Source organism: Zootoca vivipara, chromosome 7, assembly GCF_965207765.1.
Source record: "Zootoca vivipara chromosome 7, rZooViv2.hap1.1, whole genome shotgun sequence".
NCBI lineage: Eukaryota > Metazoa > Chordata > Lepidosauria > Squamata > Lacertidae > Zootoca > Zootoca vivipara.
The window spans coordinates 75,425,148-75,445,936 of record NC_142590.1 but is presented as its reverse complement, the minus strand read 5'-3'; the positions used below and the strand labels follow the sequence as shown (position 1 = coordinate 75,445,936).

General features: G+C 41.7%; 1 protein-coding gene across 3 annotated transcripts; it reads right to left on the bottom strand.

Moving 5' to 3' along the window:
• Positions 1 to 1,478: 1,478 nt before the first annotated feature.
• LOC118088791 (translocating chain-associated membrane protein 1-like 1) lies at positions 1,479 to 20,680 on the bottom strand. Of its 3 annotated transcripts, XM_035122862.3 has the most exons (12): positions 20,547 to 20,680; positions 20,262 to 20,407; positions 13,304 to 13,364; positions 12,022 to 12,140; positions 11,100 to 11,216; positions 10,946 to 11,004; positions 8,348 to 8,432; positions 7,912 to 7,982; positions 6,728 to 6,832; positions 4,911 to 5,054; positions 3,795 to 3,952; positions 1,479 to 2,131 (listed from the first exon to the last, which is right to left on the bottom strand). In XM_035122862.3, the coding sequence occupies exons 2-12, from the start codon at positions 20,379 to 20,381 to the stop codon at positions 2,058 to 2,060; spliced, it is 1,113 nt and encodes a 370-aa protein (XP_034978753.1). In that variant the 5' UTR covers positions 20,382 to 20,407; positions 20,547 to 20,680; the 3' UTR covers positions 1,479 to 2,057. The 3 variants fall into 3 exon arrangements, with proteins under 3 accessions (XP_034978753.1, XP_060133269.1, XP_034978752.1); XM_060277286.2 differs by lacking the exon at positions 20,262 to 20,407 and having other exon boundaries at positions 20,547 to 20,671; XM_035122861.3 differs by lacking the exon at positions 20,547 to 20,680 and having other exon boundaries at positions 20,262 to 20,531.
• Positions 20,681 to 20,789: the final 109 nt, after the last annotated feature.

Here is a 20,789-nt window from a genome sequence, read left to right as displayed (position 1 = left end):
CTATCTGATGACCGTGCCATTGTGTTTCTAATGAAGGTACTTGAGGAATCTGTTTTAAGCATTTTTCCCCCATCAAAGGCTTTAAGTGCAGTAGCTTTAAATAAGTACAGAGCTTTTGTGCATGTGATAGCTTCCCAGCTGAGTGCTGTGTTTAGACAATTCCATGCACTCTGGGAATGAACAAAGTAGGGAAAAATTTGTGCTTATGGCAGTGTTTGGTGGTTGGTATGGGGCTACTAGACACAAACTATGTTTGTAACCAGCAAGTATAATATGGATCAATTTTTTATAGTGTCTTATAGACTTTAATCAGCTTGGACCATTTAAGCAAATTGTGTTAATGCTTTTACAGAATCCAAATGAGTAGTAGGAAAAACCACAATTAAATATTACTGTAGTATAATTATATAGATTTCACAAAATTCCTATAGCACAACCAACAGCACATATAAAGGGCAGAGGCTCTTACTGCTTACTTGCTCACTCTAAAGTACGGAGCTCAGAATGTGCTTTCAGGATTGCAGTCTATGTTTCCATTTGTCTCATTTACAGAAATTATTTCACTTCCTACTTCTCTAGAAGATAGCCTGGGAAAGCAGAAAGGGAAGAAGTTGCTAAATGGAACCCTGAAAACAGTGCCCTGAAAGCAGTTCAATGAACCTAGTGGGGCTTCAAAATTATTTTTACTCAAGCTGCAACTTGCCCTCCATGCTCCATGACAAACATACTTCAATCAGTAAGGAGTTTATAAACCTGCATGATGGCATAAAGTTCAGCTTGGTCAAAGTAAAAGAAATAACACTGGACTTCTAGAAGCCAGCTGCAAGAGCCTAGTAAGCTCTGGATTTTACAATGCTTTTGAAAGGTTAACCATTTTTCTAAACCTTAATTTTAATTGGATATTTTATCACACAGCTGTGCTATTTAGTGATTATGCACATCTGTTATACTAACCATTGATGAAGTGTCTGTTTTGGGATTAAATGCTTATGGTATGGTGAAACAGACCTATTGGCTGAAATTATGACATTGAAGAGCCAGGTTCAGCTTGCTTTGAAATAAGAAAAAAAATTGGCTGTTTGTTATACTACATAATACTATAAATTTGACTTAAATGTGAAATGATATGTGGCTCTGCTCGTTAAGCATTCATTTTTAGATTCATGGAATAGTTAATTGCATCTAAACCAGCATAAATCAAACTTAAGCACCATGTGAAGATTTAGTTTTGAAACTTACTTTTCAGGACTTCAAGAAGCCATGTTTTTTTTTGTGTGTGTGTGTGTGTGTGTGTGTGTGTATGTGTGTGTATGTGTATGTGTATATATATATATATATATATATATATATATATATATATATATAGCCAGCTATGTGGGGTTTTCGTATTCAGGAGACCAATTCAGCAAGATCTGCCTTAATAGACTGCCTTGACAGTCATTTTCAAATACACAGTGTGGCCTCAAATGAACTAGCAGTTTTCCAAGATGAAGATATTCATTGATTTTATTCTTTCCTTAAACACTGTGTATAACCTTCGTCATCAAAATTATGAACGTTTAAAATAGGAAAACCATCTGGAATTACTTCTGAATAGACATTTCAGACAGTCTGAGAATAGTGTGCAAAACATTTTCTTAAAAAACAAAATGAAAAACAACACAACTTCCCACCCAAGTCCAGAAATTAATGTTTCTAAAAGCTTTATACTTAAATGAAATATTAATTATATTTTAAAGCTTCAAATAAAAGCAATGTCTGATTTATAAACCTTCCATAGCATTGAAGGATTTGTACTTACATTCAAGAGCAAGTCAAATAATTTTTCAAAGACTGAAATTAATAGTGGAGATTGAGCATCTAGGTTAAATAAGCTAAAACTCATGTTGAAGTACAGTATTCTCACCATAACTTTGTTTTGATGAATTTTAAAAATATATTATTTCAACCAGAGTCCTTTAGTGAACAGAGCCAAATACTCTTGTCTCTGGTAATGGAACATTTTCATTAATCACCAAAGTCTTCAATTAAAACGTTGCTTTCTGGTTCTATGCTCCTCATAACATTTTTGATTTTCTTTTTCTAGGTGATGTGCCCTCTTCAAATTTTACTGCTCCATTGACAAAGTTAGCTGCAATAAAAAGAGAAGATTAATGCAACACCAATTTGTATAAACACAATATTGTAACCTCCTAAATTGTCAGGATTAGACTTGTATTATTACTTAAACATCCAAGTTTTATACTGGGTACCTTCTATTACATATGTCATAAATAATCTCAGTTCCTCTGTCACTTCCTTCTGTTACCCACCTCTGCAACTTATTTAAAATTCTCCTCTCTGAACATGTCATGGCATAGTCCTTTGAAGATCCATTCCTCCAGCAAATATCCCAAGCTTCACCTTACCAAACTGCTAGACTCCCCATCTCCAACTCAAGGATAAATTTGGAAGAAAGGTAGGTATATATTCCTATTTCCCCATACAGTTCCCCTGTTCCCCCAATATTTGCTCTGAAACATTCTGATAGTTGGGAGGCAGCACCCGGGGCTACAGGAGGGAGGAGAATCGCCAAAGAGCATGTGAATCCCTTTTCTGCTCACAAGAGGACTCCACTGGATCAGATCCTTTCATCATCAAAGGTACACAACCTGAGTAAAATCAGGGATTTAAAAACAACTAATACTGTAGTGCAAATCAGTATATTCAGAAATAAGCTTCATTCAGTTCACTTAACACGTTAAGCATACACCAGGCTGCAGTCCTAGATGAAGTTTGCTTTAGAATTAACCAACAGGGTATACTCTGTCTCTATTACAGTAAGATGAATGGACTGAGCAAATTACATTCTATAACACAACACCAACTCCGGTGCTAAGAAACCAAGCAAGTAACATGCTTTTCACTGGAAGCTGCCACTATAATATTGCACATTCAGCCATCAATTGCTACATATACAAATCATGCTAAACTTTAGCTGTTAAGCAATGGTTTGGTGCAGGCGTGGCCAACCTTTTTCAGCTTGAGGGCTTAATTGAGGATTGAAGCCTTCATGTCAGTAGTGGGCATGGCAAAGACACACTTCAACAGACCATACAGATAGCACACTTATGTTCACACAGGCACTCGGCAGAGGAGAGAAGGAGATTCCACTCCATTAAAGCGCTGGGGCAAAAAGATGGGGGAAATGAAGGAGTTTCAAAGATCTTACTTCTGAAAAGTTCCACTTCTTCCTCTGGTACAGTGTCTTTGTTAGAAGCTATAAGAGAGGAGGAACACTCCTGTTTCCCAAGCCTCTCCCATAACTTCAAACAGTGGCACTGTGTACTTTTCAGAAGTAAAATAAGCCACCTAATTTGGGAAGAGGTCACTCTTCAGGAGGCAGGGGGGGATATAAAATTAATAATAATAAATAATAATAATAAATAATTGGATTATATGTTTACTGCAATGTGCATAAGCTGAATGAGCCCAAGCTCCCCCCCCCTTAATTTCAAAACAAGCCAACTTTGAACCAAGAGTTATGAAGCTAGCTTGTCTAAACCAACCATACGTGAGTTAAACCTTGATAGTGGACTTTCCCGCTATTAAGCGATATGATGTAAAACACTGCCAAACTGGAAAAGTAAATGAAGTCAAATGTTCTACCATGAAAAGTTGAGGGGAAGCATATGAGCCAGAGACTCACTCCAGCTCATGTTTATCACAGTAAACCATGGTTTAGAACAACATGCCAATGTGGCAGTTATCTTTTGTGACTGATAGCAATATATCAGTATGAGGAATATACCTACCTTTGCATGATTCTTTCCTTGTTGGTTTAACCTTTATGTTTGTGGTTTTCTTAGGAATTCGGTTCTGAATATGCTCCCTCCATTTCTTTAATTGGAAATTAATGAATTTCCACATCATCCAAGCTTGGGTCAAACAGATTGCAGCCAGACAGCTAATTCTGGTAAGTTGAAAAATGTTATATGCTAATTAATACAACTACAAGCACTGAACAATACATATGAAAAGTTTAGAAATAATGCATTAAATTGGCTCAAGTTGTGTTGGAGGCAAACATGTTTGAAATGATCTACATTTATGGAGTACTGAAGAAATAAAAATGACTCATGACATACAACCGCACAGGGATGACACTTTCCTGTGCTTTTAACAGCAACCTGATGTTTCTGGGTGATATGGCTAATAACTATTAACAGACCTAACAAATATGGAGTCCCTGTTCAGAAGCAATATCCCTCCAGTTTCCAAATACAAATTCAAGCGGAGGATAAACCTGTCAGAGACGCCAGGCTGGTCACTGCTGGATCAAAAACAGAGCAACACATGACCATATGTGTACATGCATTATCAACTCTTAAAGAACTCTTTATAATATCAACAGGGATTTGAGCTATTTGAGCTATCCAACACTATTCCATGTACTTCTGATTTACATCTTTCTGTGCTTGCACAAGAGGAAGGTACCAGCAAACTCCAAATAAAGAGAATCTTGCCAGTGTCCCTGGGAAAGAAGTGACAGCTGCCTATAAATCAAAGGACATATTCCATAATTTAACATAGCTGGCATTGAGTATTGTTGTGTTTACCCTTCCCTCCCTGAACCAAGGAAGGGGACCAAAAATAAAGGAGGGGGAGGGACTGAGCATACTTAGTGGGCATGGAATGCTGGAACAGAAATAGAATGGAGTGGATGAAATCCTGAACAGAACAACTCAAGATTGCAACATTTTCATGCAAGGTCTTGATCAATTAAGACAGATTTCAGATATCTCACACAAATTACCTATTAACTTAATAAATGTAATATTTAAAGAAGCAATACTAATACTAATAATAAACCAACAGTACATTTTCTTGCAAGAATAGCTAGTCTTTGCCATTTGTTAAATTCACTATACCTAAGTGTTAGTATGTTGAAGTTTCCTTCTGCTATGGAAAAGCCAGGATTTTCTGCTCTTGCCAGACCAAATCCAAATGTGAGAACTGACAAAGTTAGAGTCAGAAGGCGAGCCAATATGAACAGTAGAGCCCAGAGGGTAAATCTGAAAAGAAATTCACAGTAAGTATTTCCCCCCAATCAGTTGCTTCATGAACGCCCTAAATTACCAGATTTTTTTTAATTGAGTTTTATAAACAAGAATAATGTTATACAAACAAGTATACCAAATTTTCTCATTTCATTTGTATATCACAAAAGTAGCATAATAAATGTGGAAAAATATCTACAACATATGTTTCATTATTAGTGGTCAATGTAGAAGTTCTTGGTTCATGAATTGGTTTAAACCAGTGTTGGCCAAACTTGGGTCTCCAGCTGTTTTGAGACTATGATTCTCATCATCCCTGACCACTGGTCCTGTTAGCTAGGGATGATGGGAGCTGTAGTCCAAAAACAGCTGGAGATCAAAGTTTGGCCAACACTGGTTTAAACAATTAGGAAGAAAAAAAGGGGGTGAGTGGGGTGGCGTCAGGTGGTTATGCTTCTATTCTTCTACTTAGTGAGGGGGGCTGTGTCAGCGTTACTTGTATGGGTTTTCTTACTATTCACTTCTTTTATTTCATTGGTGGTGAAAGAGGTTGGGGTGGCTTAGGGTGTGGTTGATTGTCTTTGGTTGGTGGTAGTGAGAATTGTTTTTAGACGTGTGTGGGGCTTGAGTGTGTATTTTTGAATCAGGTTAGCCAGATTGATGCATACGCTGTCGGTGGATTCTTCTTGTTGTCTTGTTGGGCTGTGTATGTGATAAAGGGGAACCATACCAGATTGAAAGCACCGTCTTCTATTTGTCCCCGTGTTAGTTTCAGTTTATTGGCTAGTTTTTCTAATAAGGCTGTTTCCCATACTATTTGATACCATCGGTCCACGCTTACTCCTGACAGGTCTCAAATCCAAATTACCAGATTTTAAGTTTCCCGAATTATCCCAAATAGCTGCTTGGAAAGGACACCTAACAAATCCCATCATCAGAAGCCCCCACAAGGACTTCTACTTGTGCAATGGGGCTTTCCCCCATCCTCCATGCACTCCAACAAATTGAATCTAGGGGTAAGACTAGAGAAACCTAGAACAGCACACAGGGGATGGAAAAGGGGGGTTGTTTCATCTGGTAAGCTGAAAAACCTGAGCTGACATTGAATTATTCTCAAGGAATCTGCTGTATAGCAGTGTTCCACTGAGTGACGCTTTCCACATCATATTACTAGTTACTTCTGCAATAAAGGTTTCAAAAACTCACATCATGTGGCACAGGGCAACCCTGCTATACACACACAATTTCATTGTACTATGTACAATGTACTATGTACAATGACAATAAAGTATCTATTCTATTCTATTCTATTCTATTCTATTCTATTCTAAAGCTGCAAAAGACAGCTCACTGTATAAGATGGGAAGAAGAGGAACATATAAGCCCTGAGATTCCTTTGAATCTTGGAGGAAGAAATTCTGTAGATATGGGCCTACCACTGAAAAGGGCCTTCACCTATTAACTATCAACCTGCTCTTTCCCAGTGGCAAATTAGAGAACAGGGCCTCCAAGGCTCCTCTTAAGACCCAGCAGGCCCAAACAGATGCACACAACTAGTGAAATAACCTGGTCCCAAACCAAATACTATGTTGTTGGCAACAAAAGAGGGTGAGGGGTAAAAGAAAGGGGTAGAGGAAAAAGTAAAAGTTAATTTCACAATAGGAACAGTAATAATAAATAGAAATTACCCTTTCTGCTTATTCTCATCGCTGAAGTAGAAAAGGCGTGAGGCATGAAAAATAAGTTCCACAAGGTAATGCGGTACCAGCAAAATTAAGCCCAAACGATGCAGACTGAAATATTAAAAATAAGTATCTTCCTCAATATATTAACACAGTTCAAGGTAATCAGTAACTACTAGGCCAATGTGTGGTTACAGTACAGTTTGTTTTGCTATAGAAAAATCTGTTTTCAAATCCCAGCTCAGCTAAGATCAAATTATCTAACCATAGTTTCCCAATTGTGTCATTATCCTTATACAACATATTAAGTAGTAGTGTTTACACACATTTACTGAACATTTACTTTGCATGCTATAAAATACAAAGTTTATAGATACAGGCACCCCCCACTTAAGCGCATCCCACTTGAGCACAACTGTTTTTACATGGGTCACTGCTAAATAAAGCAGGCTTTCCCTTGCTCGGGACTACTGCTCGAACAAGGGAAAGGGCACAGCAATTTTGAACCCACCAAGCCTTGAAGTACAGTAGCTGAAGGGGAGCAGACTGCATAGAGTTGTCCCAGCATGCAGGGAGCGAGGCACCTCGGCTTGGCTCCTGATAGCCTGCTTGTTTGCTCACCTGACTGCCTTTTGGCTGGGTCAACACAAACACTTAGCCTCCTGAGGCTGTCCACCTGCCTCCCTGTCTGGGCTGCAGCACAGCAGCACTGGGACATGGAGGCAGCACAGGTGGTGGGAAGACAACATGCCCAGTTGCAGCTGCTCTCAGCTGCCCTCCCCACGCCTTTGCCTGGTTTGCAGCCGGATGCCACAGCCGGAGCGGCTTGGCAGTCTTGGGATGGAGCCTGCACATATTCTGAGTGCCCCGATCCCCCACTGGGGAATGAGGCGCCTGCTTTTTCTCTCCCAGACCTTGCTTGCATTTTGGATTAGGGGGGGGGAGAGAAGGCCAACTTGCCTAGCGCAGCCTTGTTCCCCTGATACTCGCTCAGTCCACCTCACTTCCCCTGCCCCCCCCTCACTACTGCCTCTCCATTTGGGAGAATGCCAACTTCCAAGCCTCCTTACTCTCTCCCTGTCCCTCCATTTTTATTAAAGTGGGGTGTTCCCCACTTTACCCTATTTCACTTATGCATGCGGGGCCCCGGAACGTAACCCCTGCGTAAGTGGGGGGACGCCTGTACTTACTTCAAAATGTAGGCACCGGATATGTGAACAATATAAAGACAGATGTAGTACAACTGTCTAGGAATATCTTCCTAAATTATATGAAAGAGGAAAAGGAGACATGTTAAATTTTAAAAAGACAAAAAACAAAACAAAACTCTGTGCAAGCTGTGTGATCTTTCATTGTTCTTCACAGTTAAATTAAGAAATGCAGAATGAGTTGCAGGCATTAACTGTGTCATTTTGTCTTCACAATGTCTTCCAGTACTATTTTCTTGGGTTACTGGAAAGGGAGGGCAGCGACATTTAAGTTTTCCCCATTTTTATTCAAACTTTTCCTTATTTGGAACACCCACCATTTTCTTTGTACCAAAGATCTAGTTTGCTGTTTTTTGGCTTAAAGTTTTTATATGGTACAATATTAACAATAAAAATAAGGCGAAATTGCAAGTCATACCTTTCGAATCTTTTGGAAGTACAGTTCTGGCAGTGAATGAAGCCAATAGGCAATTTGGCAGATATAGAAGAATTTAACCTGAAAACTAAACACACACACAAAACAATAATTAAAAGTTCATAAACAGTGTTAACCTAACTCAACCATTACGCTCACCAGCCCAATTGTGACTCTGCTATCTAGTGAACAATGTGCTTCCCAACTTCCATGTTATGGGGGGAGGGGGGGGATAATCCAGTCAGTTTCAGTAACCTTCCAGTTCTCATGCTGGGAGGAAGGCAAAGCAGGGATTGCCTAGGACAACCTGGCATGAGCGACCTGGCAGTAAAGCACACCATGCAAGTTGGAGTTAACTCTTTATTAGCAATTACACAATCTGCACAGACTTGGCAAAGTGTCAGGCCTAATGAGTACAGCAGCTCATCCCCAGTAAATCTTGCCCCATGGATCAGTTGCCGAGACTGAAAGTCTCCACCTCCCTTTGCCCCTTATATGCTTCATCTGGTTCTGGGAGACCAGGGGGGAACAGAGCTTGTCACAGCAGGAGAGGGAGACACCTGTGACTCTTCACCAGCCTGGCTCATATCTGCCTCTTCACCTCCCTCCTCCCCTGCTTCAGCTTCTGCTTCTGGACTTCCCTCTGCCATAGACTCTCCTAGCTCACTAAGCCATGTTACCTCTTCAGCTTCCAACACCACCTCTTCCTAGCATTCTCCCTCCCACCAATTGTTCTTCCTACCATTCCTCTGCATCCATCCAGTCCATGACATCACCCTTACCAGGCTCCAGGGCAAAGAAAGTTCCATGGGAGTTTTTTGCCTGCCACCACCCAGTATCAGCTGAAGTTGATATATTCTCCAAAAGAGAAATATGTGGGGAGAGGGAAGCTTCTTCAACTATTGCTGAGCAAGGGCTTTTTAATTCCTATAACCAAGCATCAGCCGAAGCTGGAATGTTCCTTTGCTGTAGGGGAAAGGCACTTGCCCCCAAGGCAGAAGGGGAGAGAAATATTGCAACTGTGTTTTTGGGCTTTGTTAGCAAAGTCAGTTAAGAATGTAGACCTTGCTCATACAATTTTACTTTCTTGATTAAATTAATCTGCAACACTCAACATTCATAGAAAAACACCCTAATATTTTATTTTAATGAATGTTTAAATATTATGTATACAAGTGAAAGATAGCAAGGGCACTCTACCACATACTGTAGCCTGACAAATGCAATCTTAATATGCAGGCAGCACTTAATTGGCATAGTCTTTCAAATGTTCCTGAAAAAGCATAGCAACCATTGGATAAGATCCCTCCTCTTATGGACAAGGAATTAGGGACAGGGTGTCGGCAACAAAAAATAGCTGTCACTACACTGGCAGTAGATCCCACTCGGATCTACATTTGTACTGGTGTTTTTTAATCAAAAACTATGAAGATATGGGTGTGGAACAGACAACGAAATAGGAAGGGCAGTAAAATCCCAAGCCCCTCTGAAGAGTCTTCACAGTTGACTGGACAATGGAACAGCAGACTAAATTCAGCCTAAATGAAAACTAATGTACAATCCTACATACATAATGGAGTCTAAACTGTTTGCATTAAGAAAGATCTTGGTTGACTGCAAATGGATTCTATTTGCAAAGTCAAACATAATTTCAAATACTGGTAAATATATCAGCAAATATTGTAAACTATTATATAAATCTAGGATGAATATTCAGATATTCAAAAGAATGCATGATTACACAGACTGTAGGGGGGAATTTTAAGTGTATTATGGGGAAGGGGACATTGCAGATGGGACTTGTATACCTACTGCCCTCTTCATCCATTCAAAATGAATGGTTGAAGAGGGTTAGTCTTATCCTCTGTCTCCCAATTCAAGAGAACATAACAGAGTCAGAAGAGATGCAACTAAAGTAGACCAGCAACTGTTACAATTTCTTACAAAGGGAGGTTAATTTTTTTCATATACTATACGGAGGTACCTCTGGTTAAGAAGAAGAAGAGTTTGGATTTGATATCCCGCTTTATCACTACCCGAAGGAGACTCAAAGCGGCTAACAATCTCCTTTCCCCTCCTCCCCCACAACAGATACCCTGTGAGGTGGGTGGGGCTGAGAGACTTCAGAGAAGTGTGACTAGCCCAAGGTCACCCAGCAGCTGCATGTGGAGGAGCGGGGACGCGAACCCGGTTCCCCAGATTACGAGTCTACCGCACTGACTCTTAATCCGTTCCGGAGGTCCGTTCTTAACCTGAAACCGTTCTTAACCTGAAGCACCACTTTAGCTAATGGGGACTCCTGCTGCCGCCGCACCACCAAAGCACGTTTTCTGTTCTCATCCTGAAGCAAATAGTACCTCTTGACCTGAGGTACTATTTCTGGGTTAGTGGAGTTTGTAACCTGACGCGTTTGTAACCCGAGGTACCACTGTATATATTAGCTTCTGGAGCGAGAGAAATGACAACACAAATGTATAAAAATATGATTGGAGATTAGACACTGCAGAGATGTATTCACCCTGAAGAACATCTGAAAGTTAATTGAACAAGTAAAGCAAGATCCACTAAAATCAGATGAAGGAACATAAGAACAACACTTACAACATTCGAGAATGAGGGTAATCTTTCCACAACAAAGTTGGATTGGTTGTGAATTCTTCCTAATGGGGAGACATATACAGGTAAAAGAAGTGATCATATATTTTGTGCTAACGTATGTCCAAGAAATTCTAGAAAGATAACTTGACTTACTTACTGCAGACAAAATACTGGCACCCCAGACAAATGAAAACAAGTAGAAAACTGCTAGTTGCCCTGATTCGTTGAATTTGCTATGCTTTGTTTTTGACAAGTGGAGACGTCTATTAATTTTCTAGAAATTAAAAAACAAAAACATGAGCAAGAGTTTACATGAGTTAGGAAGTGGGTGTTTTTCTGTACTGATTACAATACGTTATCTGGATAATCTAATATCAGCACAATGTCAGTGTTTAGCTTATCTTCTCCATTTGTATTCCAATGCAATAAGGCTGTAAATTGGACTTTTAGCCTTATTAGCCAAGTCAGTAATATGACTATGATCCACAGCAATTCTACCCTATCAGAGTAGCCCTACTATTCAAGGGTTTGTAAAAATGTAACACGCTGTGCTCCATACTGGCTACTGAATCTCACACATTGCAGAGCCCAAGATGTACAGCTTATGACATACTACGTATATGTCATAACAAGGGTAACAGGCAAGCTAACAAGGGTAATAGGCAAGTTTCACTGGAATGGTGGGCAAGAATACATACAATATGGTTACTGGCACTAGTATCTCTTCTTGACTGACAGAGAATCAATTTTCTGGCCCAGCAATGAGAGGGCAGTAAGAGAAGTCTCTAACACAGACAGGGAGGCTGTGGGCTTCCAGATGTTGATGGACTCCCCTTCCCTAATCCTTGGCCATGCTGGCGAGGGCTTATAGGAGAAAGATTCTGAAGGGCCACAGATCCCCAACCCCTGCTCTAGCAAGCCTTGCAGTGACTCACTGAATGAACAGTTTGTTGATTTCTGGCACCGAATATCAAGTACTTCATGACAAGTGCTAGATGTATTATTTAGAATGCCATCTTAAGAGCTAAGAACTTATCAAACCCAAAATATGTACACCCACCAAATAACGGTCAACTTACATCTAATATGTATTCCTGAATAACTGCATGAAGAATAATGGCTATAAGCATGTAGAAAAAGATGGTGGCCACGTCTTTTGGACCATACTCATAGAAATGTACTGGCTCAGGCCTCTCATCTGAAATGCATAACATCTTATTATTACAACAGTATTCAGCTGTATAGAGTGCACATGGAAAACCATTAGGCAATAAAAGTACACAAAAATGGTTTTCATCAATGTAGCTTATCTTAGATCAGTTTTAGAAACTCATAAGCCAATCTCCAAATGGCACTTTTAGCCTAGGTTGTGATCACCACAACAATGTCTAGGCACCATTTCCCCTGGTGGTGTTTATTGTTTATCCTTCATTTTATTATTATTTTCAGTTCTATACTGGTTTATATTTTAAAGGGAAAAAAATCTCAAATCGATTTGCAACACATTAAAACATCAAACAATCCAGAACAAATTCAAACTTCAAGGAAAGTATTTCAGATCCTTCTGTAAGTGACATTTTACTTTCCTCATTTTTATTTACCTACATAATTTATATAGCTTCCCCTTAGCAGAAGTACTGTACTCTAGGAAGCCAGTGTGGTATAGTGGTTAGTGTCAGACTAAGACATGGGAGATTAGGGTTCAAATAGCCACTCAGTCAGGAAGCTCGCTAGGTGACCTTGAGCCAGTCACAGCCTCTTAACCTACCTAACAGGGTCGTTGCAGGGATTAACTGAGGAGGGGGTTTGAATTAACCATGTACTTCTTGGAGAAAAAGGTGGGATATAAATGCAATAAATAAGCTCTTCTGCTTACCTGCTTAAGCTGGAGGGGCCAGCCAGATGGAGATGTCAGTTGCCAACTTGGCATCCAGAGATCTCCATATGGTCGCAAATGGACCCGCACCAATTGCAAAACACGCCCAGGTGTCTGGCTAATTTCTAACGTCTTAGATTTCTATGATGAATTCTTCAAGAAATAAGTGGATATCAATTCAAGACTTAAGAGTATGTGCTATCTAGGATTAAAGGAATTTAAAAGAAAGTCTCTCTTGCATTTTAAAGTCAGTGAACTTGTTAATATACATGCATAGGGTCAGGCTGTACTGCAGACTCAAAGAGATTATAAATAAAGGCTGCAATCCTACACAAACTAAGGAGTAAGACCCACTGAACTCAAGAGAACTTACTTCTGAGTAAGCATGCACAGGATTGCGCTGTAAATAACTGGCATGAGACGTATCAGTGTTTTATTGTTTAAATAAATGACCAGCCATGCAGATGATTTTGTTTTACTCTTACCTGTGGTGTATGTAACATTGTACTGAACAGTAATAAACATAATGGCATATTTGGCTGTAACCTAAAATTTAAAACAGAAGGCAAATTAGCAAGCGCTTACATCACTTACATGCTTCCTAAAAGCTGCTACCGTACAGTTTTCATCCTTTAACACACAACTTTCTGGCTTTCAGTCTTATTTTATTTATACACATCACGGATGGTAAACATTCACTGGTATAGGATTGTATCACCAAGTTTAAAATTGGGCCATACCAAGGGCTGACACTGATGTAACACTGACAGTCCCTTAAGAGACCAGAGTCACAAGATTGTGCTCTCTGATTTGCAAATCCCCACTCCCATGACTTTTACTCACAGTCATTATGTCTACACTGATGTAAAACATGGTTAACACACTAAGCTGGGTTTGATCATGAGGAGGACCTAAAGCTAAGTTTTGAAGTTGACTCCTAAGTTCTTGTTAGGAACAAAGCCAGCTTAGCATTAGCCATGCTTAACATGTGCAGACATAAAGACTATCCATAGGAAAAACCAGGGCCTAAAATGTTACGAAACATGAGACTCCAACCCCAGAACCATGGTTAAGGGACAAAAAGTGTTAAATTGGCAAGGGATCCCCAATATATATATATATATATATATATACCGTGTTTCTCCTTTTTTAAGACGTAGGCATAATATAAGACATAGCAGGATTTCTAAGCAATTGTGCGATATAAGCCATAACCCGAAAATAAGACATAGTGATAGACCCTTCCCCCCTCCCGCCAGCAAACTCCCCCCCCCTAAAAATCTCTCCCCATTTTGCTGTCGCTCCAAAGACACGTATTTCTTTTAAAAGCTTGTAAAAATGCACCGAAGAGCCATAGCTGCTGGTTGCTGCAGACTCGTGATTTCCCCTCCCGTTCGATTTTTTTTTTTTTAGCTAGGCTGTGTGAGTGAAGAGGAGAAAAGTGGCATTTGCGGTGGGGAGGAGATGAAACAGGAGGAAGAAAAGAGGGGCGATTGAAGACGCTGCCTTCCCCTTTAGGGAGAGACTCTGTGTGCGCGTCTCTCTCTCTCTCTCTCTCTCTCCCCTGCGTGTCTCTCTCTCTCTCTCTCTCTCACACACACACACACACACACACACACACACACACACAGAGCCCACCTCTCGCTTCCCCCCACCTTCCCCCCTTTTAAAAACCTTTTAAAAAGTGAGGATTCTTTTTCTTTCTATTGCTTGTCTGTAGAGCTGCCCCTTTAAGGATTTTTACTGGTACCGGGATCGCTGCCGGTGGCTTCTCGCTGTTTAGGAGCTGCTAAAAGTTAACATTTTGTGGGTAAGAGAAGCAGTTAGGACCAGCAGATTATCTCACCCCGCTTTCCTGCTGGCTCAATTGCTACAATTGCTACCATTTACCATTTTAATTGCTGCTCAACTGCCTTGTTTTCTACAGTATCTCTTATCAGCCGGTAGCCTCTTTGCTATCAGTGCTACAAAGTGCTACATTGTTGGAACTTTCGCTCTTAAGTCTTGGGCTGGCTGGTAGAGATCCTTATTTGCTATACGTACTGCATCACACAGATAGATTCCATTATACTGTACTGGTTTAAATTTAAGAAGCTCCAGTGTAGCAGATTGCTATTAAGTGAGTCCCCACCTGGGAGGAGAGAGAGAGAGAGAGCAGCCCTTCGGAGGAGCTCCCTCCCTCCCTCCCTCACGAACATCCCAGGGCCGGGGAGAGAGGGCTGGGCCAGGGACGCACACACTTCCCTTCCCTCAGACTCCCTCTCACGGAGTTTGGTGGTGGCTGTTGCCCGTCCTTTTCTTTCAGTCAAGAATCCTGCCCCGCAGGGAGCCAGGGAGCAAGAGGGGCACTGCTCCTGACGTAATAAAAACAAGACATTCCCTGAAAATAAGCCACCCAGTGTTTTTTTGAGGGAAAAAAGTTATAAGACGGTGTCTTAAAATGTGAGAAACACGGTATATATATATATACATTGTTTACATGTTTGCCGTTTTATTTTTGATACACAGAAGCATGCACATTACATTCAGGCCTAAATCTCATTTATGATGCGGGCACAGTTGTTCAGAGGATAGTTCGAGAAGCAGGGATGGAAATTATTTCCTCAAGAGAGACCAAAACAGCACGGAAGCAAAGGTAAGTATCCTTTCCTGGTCCACCTCCAGCAACAGGCAGCTAACCAACATAGGCTTCTTTTTAAACTTTCCTGGATTGAAAATTGCAAATGGAATATTCCATGCCAGGACACATGTGATAATTTACAGCCAATGACATTGGTAGGGTTTTTCTTAGTGTTTTTAAAGCCATATTCATTCCACTCAAATAAATAGGGAGACTACAAAAACAAAGTGATTTTCTCTAAAGGAAAAAAAAAAGGGCTGTCTTGCCCATTTTTGCAGTCTTAGCTCTCTGAAACTTCCCAGTATAAAATCTGCCCTGCCGTACTCCCATTTGTATATAAGGCTTTTGAAAACAACAGCAGTGGTTTATAGTTGAATTTGTTAATGATAGATGTCTTCGAGCCACTGTTAGTGCTAATGGCTTGATGGAGCTTCCATGTACAGAGGCAGCATACCTCTGGGTAGATCCCAGATGTTGGGACAAATACTGGTGGTTTGAAGACAGGCAAGGTCCCCATTCTGCTGAGTCTAGGTCTGGTGGGTGCCTGACTAGGAGATGTCTTGGAAGCCCCATGTATGCTGCCTGAGGTTACATGATGAATATTTAGAAATGTGAAAAACAAAAAAAACAAAAACTCAGGAAATGATGGTTAAAAATGTCAAGTTGTTTATGTTTTGCACTTAGTCCTCTGAAGAGCTCATGGCAGCTTACAGTTTGTATGGTCCTCAAGCAATCTATACAAACAGTACTGATATCAGAGTTGGAAAGGACCCCAAGGGTCATCAAGTCCAACCCCCTGCAATGCAGAAATCCTGCCCGCAGCCATCCCTGGGTAGACTCAAACCACCAACCTTCTGGTTAACAGCCAGACCCACTGACCCACTGCGCTGCATAGGACTAACTGCAAGTACATCCTTCACTTGATTCCTATCTACACACGTGCAGATTAATTTGGCATACAGTCGGAACTTGATAACCTGAATTGGTAAACGATATGCTGTTTTTTATTTTATTTTCATTTTTTCTACTTTTTTTCTATTTTCTATTTTTATTTATTTATTTATTTGGGGGAGGAGGGAAAGGTGATCTTGCCTAGGGCGCAAAAAACCCTAGCACCGGCCCTGATTATACACTTGTACTTAATGTATTGCAGATCTAAGAGTACAACTGCAGTTTGCAGCCTTGATTACATTAACAGTCTGCTACAAGTCCCTTCATACTAGCACATTGAGTTGTGTTGAGGAGCAGAATTATGCCAAATTTTCTGATTGTATTTTACTCTAAGACCAATGCAAGCAGCTTGCTGAGTGAAGCTAGAAATTGATTTCCCTATTTTTACAATGGCCTTAGATAAAAAAACCAGCACCACTTCATTTTCAGACCATCAACTTAGCCATTGCAAATCTTTTGGCATAAAACAGTGCTGTGCAATATCCAGATTACATGCAAACAGAGCGGGGAGGGGAAACCCATGACCCTCCAAATGTTACTTGTCTCCAACATCTATTTGGAGGACCACACTATTCCTCGTACCTACGGGACCCTCGTACCTACAGGACCGCCTCTCCTGGTATGTCCCACAGAGGACCTTAAGGTCCAAAAATAACAACATTTTTGAGATCCCGAGCCATAAGGTGGTTAGATTGGCCTCAACTAGGGCCAGGGCCTTTTCAGTACTGGCCCTGACTTGGTGGAACGCTCTCTCACAGGAGACCAGGGCCCTGCGGGATTTGACATCTTTCCGCAGGGCCTGCAAGACGGAGCTGTTCTGCCTGGCCTTTGGGCTGGACTCATTCTGACCCCAAGGTTTTTTCCTCCCTATGGTTTTGACTTGGGCTATTTTAACATGAGGCTGCATGTTTAAAATTTTAAATTGTATCTTAACCTGTATTTTAATTATTTTTTTCTTTTATATCTTACTGTAATTTTACTGTGTCAGCCGCCCTGAGCCCGGTTTTGACGGGGGAGGGCGGGATATATATATATATATATATATATATATATATATATATATATATATAAAATTATCATTATTATTATTATCATCATCCCTGGGCTAAAGTAATGTCTAGATCCACATGTCTTTATGAGTAGAGTAAAAACTGTAGTGGAGAGGAAGTTGCTGGATCTAATCAACTATTCCCTAACCCCCAATTGGTTGACCTTCCCCTGCTGCTCTCTGTGAACTTCCTCTGTATCCTTCAACATTCGTATTTGTATGTTGTTCCAGGATCATAGCATTGCCCCTTTCTCTTGATTTACTCCCCCAATCTATGTTCACCAATTCAATTGCTGTTAAGACTGTTTCAGACTGAACTGGGATTCTTGAAAAGCACATGGAAGGTTTTTCAACCCTACATATCCATCTCTTTGTTGTTCATTGATTTGCCTGCCCACCTCTATTTAACATCACTTTTGATGGCATTTTTTGAAGACAGGATACAACTGTGACACAGTCATTTTATATCAAATTTAAGGTGTGCAAATGTAATTCTGAGTCTTTTCCCAAATTCCATTTTACGGGTTTATGAGTCAGTCATGAACATGCTTATATAAATTTGGCCACTCCTGAGACTGTTGTAAGGAAGGTATGTTAAGTTGTTTATGTTAACAGTATCCCATGTGGAAAGCACAAACATACACATATAACACCTTTTTACCACAATTAATCTACCTGTTGCTTGAACCAAATGGGACAAAAAGCATTCTTCAAGCAATTAACCAACCACCTTAACTATCTGTACATACATAAACACAGCTTTCCATAACTTTTACACACCTCATTCCTTCTGAATAGCGTGCACCCTATTAGCTTTCTAATGTTGGTTGGCATCCATCGAGAGACAATGGATTACACCAAACAACGGAGGTAAAATCATACCACTGCATTTGCAGCACTGAAGTGATCTCTCAAGTTTACAAGCCTGGGCGGAAGTCCTGGGCTGCCCAGATGACAAGACATGCCCCCCATTCTTGGCCTCGCTGATGTGCTCCAAAGGAAAGCACAATATGTTTGGCACCAGCTTGGCTGCAGGAGTTGCCAGATGGTGGTGTACAAGGCACCATCCAACTTTCTTAGGGATTCCACTCTGGATTTGTGTAGGACTTCCTTCTTAGCCTTTTGTTCTCCCAACAAAATCCCTCAAGGCCATGGAGGTTTAGGATCAGTCTTCCTTCTTCTAGATGGCCTACCTTCCCAGGTTGATGATCCTCATGTGCCTCCCTCTACAGCACATGCAAAAACCACCTTCCTGACCATTGAACCCACTATTAGTCTCATCTGCTCAAAATGCTGGAGACAAACTTACCAAGGGTTTGAGACCAATCGAATACCCACACCTGGTTTAGCTGGCCGGCTGAAGCCATTTCTGGGGCGTAGTTACATGCTAACAGCTTCTAGGAGCCACAGGTGACAGCGAAGTCCATTGCAGACAAACTATCACAGAAGGAGCATATGTCCCCCACCAGAGGTACTACAGCTTCCCTAACACTCCATACACCCTTTCTAATGTAGCATAGGGGTATCAACAGTTATACTTATGTTATAATCAATGCTACAATAATATGTGTCATGCCAAACACAACTACAGTGGTACCTCGGTTTAAGAACAGTCCAGTTTAAGAACAATTCAGTTTACAAACTCCACAAAACCAGAAATACGGTAGTGTCCCAGTTTGAGAACTTTACCTTGGTCTAAGAACGGAATCCGAATGGTGGAAGGGCACCGGCGGTGGGAGGCCTCATTGGGGAAAGCGCGCCTTGGTTTAAGAATGGACTTCCGAAACAGATTACGTTCGTAAACCGAGGTACCACTGTACACCCAATAGCTGCATTTGGCATATCACACAATTGCCAACTCATATAAACATATGACTGAGTCTCTCAAAACTTACACATACTGTACAAACAGTGCTTAACACAGAAAATGAGCTACTGTACTGAGTTCTGCTCCTTTTCAAACTGGTGCCCCTCCAGATGTTTTGTACTACAACTCCCATCAGCACTGGCTGGGGGTTGTGGGAACTGTAGTCCAAAACATATTGGAAGAGAGACAACCAGATTTGAAAAGGCTAGTCTAGAAATACTAACCTTCAAATCTAGCTTCTCATTAAACTTTAGTGAGTAACCAACAAAACGAGATTCCTTATACTGTACTGACTGAGGTCTTTTCTTATTGTACATAGTAGAACTGAGCTGAAAACAGATGCCAAGGCTGGACTCGAGTCGCAACACTGTTGCGAGTCGAGAGAGCAGCCAAGCAGTGTATGTGTGCGCGCGCACACACACACACACTGGAGGATGGGTCAATTTCGAATATTAGTAGAGGCAGGACAAAACTTTCAGAGTTTGCCTCCCACTTTGCCTTATGTAGCGCTACATTAACCAAAAGGCATCTATCGCTGCTACGCCGAGAAATCATTTAGTTGTGGGGTCTTTAACATGTGCCTTGGCTTGCTTTCACGAGTTATCTGAGCAAAAGACTCCATGCGTGGGAAGGGAGGGAGGAAGGGAGAAGGCGAAGCCGGCCCCGGCAGGGATAACGTCGCCTCCCTTGCCCAGAGGAAGAACGTGAACGGGCATACGTAGAGGGGGCGTGCGGGCGAGCGGACGGTGAGAATCGCCAAGGAAAAGGAAGTGCCCGAGCAGAGATTCGGAAAAGGGCGGGGCCTCGCGCGAAGGAGGGGGAGGGGAGGGGGAAGGAAAGGAAAGGGGTGTGTCTCAGCCGAGGAGCCCGCGCTCCGCTACTACGCTGACCCCCCCACCCCCACCCTCGCCCTCCTCCCGGCCTCTCTCGTCCCCAGGCCCTACACAGCGCTGATACCTCGAACATAAGCCCCAAGAGGAGGCCCATGGCCAGACAGGACACGGCGTCCGCGTGGTTCTGGATAACGAACTCATGGCTCAGGACTGGCGGGCTCTTATTCTTCTTCCGCAGCCCCATTGCTGAGGCTTGTGAGGCTGGGGAAGCTCCAGGCCCCAAAGTGGAGGGGAGAGAGAGAGAGAGAGAGAGAGAGAGAGAGAGAGAGAGATATGAAGGATGAAGAACAGCCGGCAGTTCTTTAAAATAAATAAATAAATAAAAACTCCTCAACAACCCCCCCCTCACCTCACGCCTAGTAAACACCAACGACTTTCACCCCTTCCACAACTCTGGCCCGCCTTCTCCCTCCGGGGGTCGTCCAATCGCCGCGCAGGGTGAACGTGACTGTCGGCTTCGGCGGCTAATCGCTTGCCTCGGCTGGAGCTTGCCAGGGGCGGGGACTTAGGAATCGGGGGAGGGAGGGAGAGAGGCGGTTGAGGGAGGCTGCCCGACGCTCGAAACGGCTGTTTGAGGAGGGAGGCGGGGTTC

Excerpts from the sequence above, each read along its gene's own strand:
- LOC118088791 (XM_035122862.3), bottom strand. The coding sequence starts at position 20,381 with ATGGGGCTGCGGAAGAAGAATAAGAGCCCGCCAGTCCTGAGCCATGAG. Across the intron at positions 5,055-6,727 it reads GATGAGAATAAGCAGAAAGG|ATTTACCCTCTGGGCTCTAC; the intron begins GTAATTTCTATT and ends ATTTCTTTTCAG. Across the intron at positions 3,953-4,910 it reads TTCAACATACTAACACTTAG|AATTAGCTGTCTGGCTGCAA; the intron begins GTATAGTGAATT and ends TCAACTTACCAG.